General features: G+C 32.3%; 2 protein-coding genes across 2 annotated transcripts in view; one reads left to right on the top strand and one right to left on the bottom strand.

Moving 5' to 3' along the window:
* The window catches only part of LOC138124901 (melanocortin receptor 5-like), a 70,726-nt gene extending 61,412 nt beyond the window's left edge, over positions 1 to 9,314 (bottom strand). Inside the window, exon 1 of the mRNA XM_069040091.1 lies at positions 9,135 to 9,314. The gene's annotated coding sequence lies outside the window, so the exon portion shown is untranslated. The remainder of the gene's footprint in view (positions 1 to 9,134) is intronic.
* LOC138128039 (uncharacterized) lies at positions 309 to 881 on the top strand. The gene has a single exon (XM_069044267.1). It carries the CDS (start codon positions 309 to 311, stop codon positions 879 to 881), a length of 573 nt encoding a protein of 190 aa, XP_068900368.1.
* Positions 9,315 to 10,437: the final 1,123 nt, after the last annotated feature.

Here is a 10,437-nt window from a genome sequence, read left to right as displayed (position 1 = left end):
GTGGTCGCAGTAAGCGTACTGTGAAGGCATATATTTGCGTCTTTGTCTGTTTTTCAACTAAAGCCGTTCATTTAGAACTAGTTGGTGACTTAACGACTCAAACCTTTTTGAATGCGCTAAAACGCTTCATATCAAGACGTGGTCATGTGTACCATCTTTATTCGGACAATGCTACAAATTTCGTTGGCGCCAATAGAGAATTACTGGAACTAAGAACATTTCTAAAGTCAGCTTCATTTAGTCAAATTACAGAAAATCTGGCTAATAAGGGTATCTCGTGGCATTTCATTCCCCCCAGATCCCCGCACATGGGCGGTATTTGGGAAATAAACGTAAAATCCATTAAAGGTCATTTAAAGAGAACAATTGGAGAAGTCGTGCTTTCCTACGAAGAATTGTATACCCTGTTAACAAGAATTGAAGCAGTCCTAAACTCCAGACCTTTGTGTCCCTTGAGTAACGATCCTAATGACCTTAATCCCATAACCCCTGGTCACTTCCTCATCGGAGAGCCATTAACTTCTATAAGCGAAAGAGATCTTACGACGACGAGGATCAACCGATTGACGCAATGGCAAAGAGTGGAACAGATGAGGCAGCACTTTTGGCACCGCTGGCAAAGGGAGTACCTTGTTCAAAACATCAATCGTTCCAAGCAGCTCCGTGGTTCCGGTTCCAGACCGTCCACCCCCGCCTTGGAAGTTGGTTCCATGGTGATTCTAGTTGAGGACAACACGCCGCCACTACAATGGAAATTGGGACGCATCGTAGAACTTCATCCCGGAAGTGACGGTGTTGTGCGCGCAGTGTCCGTAAAGACTGTCAATGGCATCTTCAAAAGAGCCACGCGAAAGGTGTGCGTTCTGCCAGCGAATGAATAGACTATGTTTGTATCGTGTAAATATTTGTTATAATTATGCATTAACCCTTTTTTACAATTGACTTCAATGTTTGTATTTTTTAATGTTTTTTGTCATGTTTATTATGTAACAATCCTTTTTCTAATAACCATGTTCGATCTTTGCTAATTCCAATAATTTTGAAGTCCGTGCCTTCAAGGGGGGCGGTATATGTACAAAATAATGTAATTTTGAACGTTATTGTTAGAAACAGGTACTGTAGCAGGTAGTCCTGCCTACTTTCTTTGTGAGAGGGGTGAAATCACCCACCCTTATTTAAGTCGAGATATAGCGGTAAAAACAAGAGTCTACCACTATCCTTGGTACTTAACACTTGTACATCAACATTTTGTCATACAATAAAGTTTTTAAGTAGTTATACAAAGACGACTATATCATTTGAACGGCTAATATCACCACCCAACAGTGATTAATCGTTCAAAAATAATAAAAAATAACCAAATTAAGAAAACAATATTTTAACGAAAATGCTCGATGTATTTTTTTGTTGCACACAAAATATACATATTTTAGCCAAAATTACGAGTAACAATTCAATGGTTGCTATTTTATTTTACCATTAGGCATTTTGCGGTAAAATTGCTTTGAAAAGTCCAATATTCAGCTCACATTATCCTCGAAAAATAAAATTGTTCCAAATTTATCTGAACATGACTGTACATTCAATTCGGGTTTATTCTGAAAAATTATTTTTTTAATATTAGAACAAAATTTACGTGCAAGTTTTTTTTATAAAATTTGAGCATTTAAGAAATAATTTTTATTTTGAAAGTAATATTATTAGTTTTTTTATTAAATTAGTTCTGTGACTTATTTTCAACTTACAACTTTACCATGTATGCAAGGGTTAGATGAATCCCTACAGGTGAACAAATTATTAAATTTAATTAGCCAGGTAAGTTTCCGCAAAATGACATTGTAAATTAAATTAATTTACATAGAAACGTCGTGTTGGCAGTGCTTAACATTTTTAATCTCATCCTAATTTTGATCCAAATGGTTTGATAAACTTAATATTTTTTTGATACTTTTTGAACATTAAAGTGACACGTAATAAATACATCACTGAATCTGAACTCATTCCGATTTAATAAGAGAAAACATACGCGTACATTTAAAAGTAATCGCTGCCAAAATCTAGTAACCCCTGAAAATGTTTTTAATTAGTCCAAAATATAGTATTTTAAGTACGGTGCGATCAATTAAAAAATAAATCGAGTCGGCGTGTTACCTGTGGCAACCCATGCTATAGCATAGGCTCCAAAGCAAACTCGATTTATTTTTTAAATGATCGCTCGGTATTTAATAAAAGCACTACAGCTCGGGGCGAATTTTGTCATCGACCTTGTATTATTTATAATTACAAAGTATGTATGTACTTGATTTAAACCTTAACTTTAGAGTAGGTAATATAAAAATAATTATTATCATAATTATGACCAGTGTTATTGTTATTGTGGCTTTGTTCAGGTTGAGTTGGTACAGATCTATAAAATTTTATTATTATTACGTCGTTCGTTTTATTAAATTTTATTTTTACTTATTTTTTTTAGAGTCTTCAATTAGTTCGATATTTTACATTATAGGTAAATGAATTTCAACTTCCTCTGAGGATTTATGTTGAGATTCTTTATTATTTCATTATTATTTAGTACCAATTGTGTTATTTTCTCGTTTTTATGTGCGTGGTAGACAACTTGAAATGTTGAGCATTTATGCGAATGAACATAAATATTCTAGTAGACACAATTATATTTACTTTCCATTTTTGTATATTTATGGCTTCGTCATTTTCAACGTTCTCGGCAAGATTTATATATTGAGAAGACAGATTGTTGAACCGCTTTAACCTTATTTTTCTTACATGTTGAAAATCATAAAAACTCACTATTATCTTAGTAAAGTAAGTTGTCATAGCAATGACCAATCAGGGCTTGAAATTTTAAGAGACGCTAAAATTTTAACGGCCTTTAAAAATTACAGAATATATTGTGAGTTGAAAGTGTGTTGATCAATTTGCATAATAATTTTTTTCTGGAAAAATAAACACCTTGTTTTCGCTCATATATGCTTTTAGAGTGGCCGCAGAGCGATGATTTTTGATTCAATGGAATCCTTTCGTCGAATTCTATCTCGGAGACCACTTTTTAATTTGGGCGGATTCACAATGGAGATGATTGATAATTTTCGAATTTTGCACCGGCCCAAGTCAGTTTCGGGTTGCACACGATCTCGCTTATTATTGTTGAACAATGATTTGTACACCGTTGGATTCCGCTCGTTCTCTTGATTAACTTTCTGCAAAGTAATTGATCCTAGGGCATATAGTTGTCGTCGGGTAATGTAGCCTTAAATTTGACTTGGAGGTTTCCATTTCTTCAGTTCACAGAACACAAAACTGGGTCTGTGAGCGGAACTTTTCCTATACATTAAGTAGATATAAATGTAGCAAAGAATGTGAATAGAGTTTAGCAATCTACATTTTACGTTAATTTGTTGTTATAAAATTCTCCAATGAACAGCATTTCGTACTTTTTACCACATAAATGTTTGTTAATGGGTTTTCAATATTATATATTTTCATATCTTACCGAATAATAAATCACACTAAACTGGATGAACTTTTGTGTAAGTAATATTTTCGACGACATTACATTTGCATTTGAAAGATTGCTAGTTTATGGGGAAAAGTTTTAGAGCCACCGACTCAGAACTTCAGCATTTTTCCAGGGTTTTACCAAGTTTTTTATTCGCTTTTTTGAATCACACATTTGTTTAAAGGAGTATTCACTTATGTATTTATCTTGAATGTAATATAATAACTTCTGCAATTTTTTATAAATGTGTTTTTTTTTTAACTTGTAACCGGTAATTTTTTATTACCAATTATTAGTGAAAAGAATATGTACATAACATAAAATACAGATACAGTTTCGTTTATCCAAATATTGCATAATGTGCTAATTAGATGGTTACCTAATCACGAAACCTTTCAGTTCGTTTCTAATAATTAATCACAGACGTACAGATGAAACCTTATTGAACTAATATGCACATAAAATAAATTGAACTGTAAGAAAACACGTCAGGTTTCTCGAGGATTCCTTCTTTTATTTTTGTTTTTTTATTATAATGATCCCAAACAAAATACAGTAAGTTGATTAAAAAATATTTGATTCATTATCACTTCTGTTGAACACTGATGAAACTTTTTCAAATTATCAGTTTATTTAAATTTGTTTAACTTAAATACGCACATTTAAGCAAATATGCGCCAGTTTTAATCTTCTGATCACTAATTTCCTGCACACTGCAAACAAACTTAATTACGTAGTATGAACAGAGTATCGCAATATTAATTTTGCTAATTAAGCTTTAAGTGCAATCTAAATGTCTATAAATTTACCGTGTCATTATATCTTATTTTATTTTATAAATTAAATTTCATTGTACTCGCATATTTAATCGTCTGTTTAACGTCCTTATTTACACACTACGATAGACTTAAACTGTAAACTGTCAGTTTCCAATATTTCACCATAAGACGAGTATATTTCACACTGATCTTTTCTCAGCAAGACATCGAACATGGGTAATTCTATCACCGTCCAATAGGAGGAACTTCAAAATCAATTTTTTCAACACGTAATAAACTCGATCTATCAAACTCTGCTTCTTGTATGCCTTTTTTAGCGTGTCGATGAACATCCACAATCAACTAACTTTCCTCGAATAGTTTCCGAACTTAATGAATTTTCTTTCACTCTGTTTCCAATATTTTTGGCCCACAAAAATTAATTTTATTATGAATATGTTTCTATTGCCTTGTCGAACCTCCCCGAGCCTAGATATACAAAGTGATAAAAAATGAAACAAATCAGAGCAGGGGTTGCAAATCATCGGTCAGGTCGTAGTTCAATGCATGGGCGCAGACAATTCATGGTCTCAAATTACTACTCTACTGGTTGCCCCAAAGTTCGCGGAACAACTTAGCAGTACGTTGTTAAATAGTCATTAAAATATCAGGTAAAAATGTTTAAAAAAATCAATCTTCTTTTTTGTAGAAGATATGTACCTATTTTTTACACTAAATGTGGCAACATTTGAAAACATTCTATGTATCCCAATAGTCCGCAAATATTTCATTTTTGTTCTATCCATGGAAATAAGAAAGAAAAATCAAAGCCATTTTGCCGTACGTTATTTGAGGCAAAACCGACATAAAATTTCTACTTGGAAATGTTGGAAATAATGAAGAATTAAAGAATATAATTGCAAACATGATCATAATTATCGAGAATTATTATAGCATTGGCTAGTAAAAAACAAATTGTCAAAGTCTTTCTTAATATTTAAAATTAACGAGATCAAAGCTGCACCTTTTGAGCCTCCATATCTTCAAATCTAAAAGACATAGAATTTTTTTATTATTTTCCTCATAATTCTCTAACATAATTTAACGTTGCCCCTCTGAGTTGTTCTGCGAATTTTGGGGCACCCAGTATAATAAACCATACCTCATGAACTTTAGAATTATAATTGTGCATTTTATTATTATTATATGATAATGGAGAAAATGTATAAAATAAACAAGAGCAACATTTTACATTCGTAAGAAGCTTTATTCCCAATCGCGACGCCACTGGTAAGCCGATTTTTCAGTGAACGTCAATTTAAAGCAACGGTGTTGTCGTTAACCTTGAAAAATAGTTTCCGATTTCCGCAAAATTTACGGACATTTAGGAATTGTCAACAATTATTCCAGAATAAGCGATAAAATCTGTGTTATCATTGATTATTAATAGTCGATTAATTAATTATAATAATTAAGACAGTCGTTTCGATAAAACAAAAGGTGAGGCAGCACTCTTGATGTATTTTCTTGTTGATCACCTTGCGTCTATCATATTAATGTCGGAAGCATTTAAAGATTATTATTTAAGGCTTTCAGACTTAATTCCAGTTAACATGTTCGCGTTATAAAACTGTTACACGAAATTATAATTTCCCGTCCAATCGACATTTATGATTTTGCTGTTGTTAATCAAAATTGTTGAAAGTGTTTCTGCCTATTTACTGTTTTTGACAGTTTTTTGCTACTGTATATTTAAGATGTAAGTAATATATTGCGGAGGAAGGTTAAATCTGGATTAAAAAAATTACACTGCAATTTTTTATCATTGAGTATAAGTTAATAAAATCACTTAATATCTATCTTCTCCTTTGTCAAGGAACTATGGCAGATTCAATATTGTAACATCTGTTTTGTAACGATGTGTTATAGAAATTCGATACACTTAAAAAATTTATAGTATAAAGAAGAAACGGTTTTAATTTGAAATTAATTTGGATCTCTTAAAAAGATGGAAATTGTATTCTGCCAGGCTTTTAATTAAAAATGTGAGATTTTTATCACCTCCTCATTTCAAGTTTATTTGCGGCCAATTAAAAAATATCTTGAAAATGAAAATGAACCACTTGGTGTTCGCAACTAACTATAACACTTTATTGATTCTCTTCCACCAGACACACTTTATTGCTAAATTAAAGCTGGCGCGTTTCGACAGTATCACATCTCTTGATAACACCTTTGCTGCATCAGCATTAGTTTAATAATAATTATTGAAGAATTTAAGAGATTAAATTTCGAAGGTAAAGTCTTAAATCTTTGTATCTATAAACTTTACAGCGTCCGATCAACAATTACTTAGATAAGGGGCGGCTTTGACAGTGTGAGATTTTTCGTATCTTTGCTAAATTAGCTGTCAAACAACTGTCACTATTAATCAAATTTTAACGCAAAAATCGTTTTTACTTCAGAACATAAAAAATTCATCATTGAATTACTTTCGTAATGGTGTTTTCAGTAACGGAGAATGGACATATACAGTGCTGTTGCCTGTTTGGCCCAGTTTCAGCAAAAAATTTCCAAATATAAGTTGAAAAAAGTATATGCAACCAAAAATACTTCCATGCATCCCGAGCACCTGAACGTCTAGATTTGGACATATGTACGTCTAAATAATTGTCGATCGCACGGTATTATGTTGCGTTGAATAAGCTCCTAGTTAGGTGTATAATTTGAAAAACTAGTCATTTGTACTGAAAATTTGATATTTTAATTTTCAGTGTTCCATTTAAATTTCACATTAAATAAGTTTCAGTGGTGCATATTTTAAATGGGTGGGTAATTCATCTTTTTGATTTGTATTATCCTGTTATGATATTATCGGAAAACCATATTAAGTGAAAATTGACATTGGTAGAAGTATTAATCATCACACATTGATCAGATAATAAAGTCAGTAGTTAATAATCCTGTCTCAAAGTCTATGCCTCAAAGATATGAATGACCTTTGTCAATATTTATTGATTTCGATTTTTTTTAAACAAATTCTGCTTGTTTGGAAAACTGACAAATTATGTTGTAGTTTTTTTTACAACATGAACAAACTTTGCACTGTAACTAGTTTTCTTTCTTTCGAATCTAATAATTTTTGTCACAGTCTCTACAACCATCTGAACTTAAATCTTTATCGGAGCAGCTGTTTGATACAATAAAAACATATTCCATTTTTTGTATTTTCGATTTTTGCTTCCCCGTATCCTAACAGGTTTGTGAATTTATTTGAAATTAATCCAGTGAAGCTTATGCAAGTAGATATACCTACGTGGAAATAATTTTAAATGAAAACAGTTCAACTCTAGGATACTTTGATGTAGAAAAATTAAAATTATTCAAAAATTCAAGGATCTCTTTCTAAAAGAAGGTGGCCACTGTAAATCTTTACTTATACAATTTTAGATGACTATCACTAAAAAACAAATACAATTTTTGGGCATGCTTAAAAATGAAAAAATATTCCCCTTTTTTATATTTATTATTTTCAATGAAATTTAAAACCTGGGCATAAGTCAATGTGAATCTGCTGTGTGGCTATAGGAAAAAGAAATATAAAAACACAGAAAAATGGGACCGTCTATCAGGTTCTAGGTTAACACAGAGGGGCATTTGTTTATCTTACGACAAAGTCGAAGCTTGGATTGGCAAAATCATACAGTTTCGTGATAAAACAAGTCAGAATTTTCTTTCATCTTTTCTGATGTGGATATTCAATGCATCAAAATTTTACGTTTCACAAATGGAGAATATGAGAGTTCTATTCAACCCTGATAGCAAACGCGTCCCAGTGGAAAACATGAAATAATTTGAAGACGAAATCTTGATTATACGAGCATTTTGCGTGGGGTCGACTTAAGACTGCGCGCCCAGCGTCCACAAAATGAAGTACATACTCCTACATATCAATATCAGTGCAAAAATGTTAACTCAGTCTTACTTCATTTAAATTATGTTTATAAGGAACACTTTTAAAAGAAATTAGTACTTCTTCGAGGCTTTGAATGTACATTCATTGGAATTGCAAAAAAAAAAAAAATTGAAATACCAAAAAATAGATATTGTGTATCCACGTATCTTGATTTAGGATTTGACATTCAACAGAATGAGTTTCATTGTGTATAACATGTTACACAAATAAGAAAAGAATATTTGTATTAAATGTGAGTGGAATCCATAAATGAAAATCTAGGTTTGCAGATTTAAATCAGTTTTTAGAAATTATTTTTGGAATTGTTAACAGGATTCATTTCGTTGTCTCTTAATATTTAGGTAATACCTATTTTATTACACGATTTATGTTTAATAATATTTAATGTGATTTGAAACAATAACCTGAAGTTTTGTTTGGAAAATTTATTTGATTTAACAAGAATAAGTGCGAGCTGGCTTACACTTTCACATTTTTCCTACACTTATAAATCCGGGTCTTGGTCCTTTGCTAAAAGCGTAAATCTTTGTAAATAAAGTCTCAGTTTACTCATAAACCACATTGGAACTAGTGTTAACATACCCCTGAGGTAAATTCATTTACCCTTAGAAATGTACATATTTACGAGTACCTTGCTTGGAATTTATTTGATAAAAAACCTAATTTAGTTATTCGTTCAAAATTTCTTTATAACAAGGCGAATAATGTGAAATATGAAATAAAACTGTATTTCTATTTGAAGTTTATTCAGATTTAGTGCTCTGGAGCCCAAAACGAAAGAATGCAGAAATTGTTTCTGAAGTGGATTTTGTTTGAAAAAGGTGAAGAGTGAATTGTTGAAGATTTTACACCGACAAAACAAAATCACATAAAAAATACTTACATGATTGTTTAATAATATGCTGGCATAACTTTACCATCGACTAAATGACGCGCGAACCAACGGGAAAACAAGAGAACGCTCCGGAGTAACAAGTGAATAACGCGAAATTGCTGTCCTGACGCTTTAACGACGCTCAGCGTCCGATTCATTCCTTGTCGTCCGCTTCGTCCTTGCGCACGCCCAACGTTTCTAAATACGTTGAAAATAACCCACAATATCTGTGCGAATGTTATCTGACTTTTTACATACTTCAAATTTGTTTATCGATTCACCCGCACATTATGCAAATTTATGAAAAGATGGAAATGCGAGTTTTAATGTAATCTTCCGATCGTTTTCTTTCCAGTTTCAGCACTAATCGCGTTTAGTTCGCAAGAACAACTCCGTCACAGAACGAAAGATGTGGAGAAATTTGGACGAATTCCTGACGTACCAGGTGTTGTTTGTGTAAAACTTTTTGGACGGATATTGTAATCGTGATCCAAAAAATATGAAAAAAGCAGAGATAGTACTATGGCGGACAATAAATTTAGGCCGGCCTGTCATTGAGTTGACATCAAAATGTGAAGCTGGCATTATGTTCAACTAACCCCAGCGTAATCAAAATTAAAATTGGGAAAAGAAGCGTGCACCAGAGAGAAGTGCTACTACAAATCAGTTATGCTAGTGCGTCATGGTTTGTAAGTTACGAAAAAGGCAAAGGAAACGCCAAACAGCTTGAAAACCTTCAGTTTGAGAAACTGACACATCAGTCATAATGACAATAAATGGTCGCTTGCATTGACTTTTTTGAAATGTCAGAAATTTGCCGGCCTAAATTTATTGTCCGCCATAGTACTATGCCAGCCAAAAAATTTTGGCCGTCATTGGCTGTCAATTAAAAAAAAATATTGTAATCCGTACTTTATTGTCATCATGTTTACCGTCTTGATTATGAACGTTATTTTTTGGGTGGTAGATTTTAAAACTCAAAATTATTTTGTCATTTCTACTACACAGAACGTTTACCTCAGATTATTTATGTACGATTGTTCTAATTTTGTTTATTCATGTCGGATTTTTGGAATATCTGAGCTTCAAACAGTTTAAATTAATTGTCAAAATGACAAGAATCGAAAGTGGGGTTACGATTCCTTAAGGTTTATTTACACTTTACTTGAATGTCAAGAAAGTGACGGCCAAAATTTTTTGGCCGCCATAGTACATGATCGGCCATTTGTTATTCTAAGTTAAAAATAGAAATAGATTAGTTGCTCTGAAATATTCGGTAGCTTCCTAAACGCCATAATTTTATTTGATAAAT

Source organism: Tenebrio molitor, chromosome 1 (assembly GCF_963966145.1).
Source record: "Tenebrio molitor chromosome 1, icTenMoli1.1, whole genome shotgun sequence".
NCBI lineage: Eukaryota > Metazoa > Arthropoda > Insecta > Coleoptera > Tenebrionidae > Tenebrio > Tenebrio molitor.
This window is presented reverse-complemented; position numbering and strand designations above follow the sequence as displayed.

Coding starts and splice junctions, on each gene's coding strand:
- LOC138128039 (XM_069044267.1), top strand. CDS start 309: ATGGGCGGTATTTGGGAAATAAACGTAAAATCCATTAAAGGTCATTTA.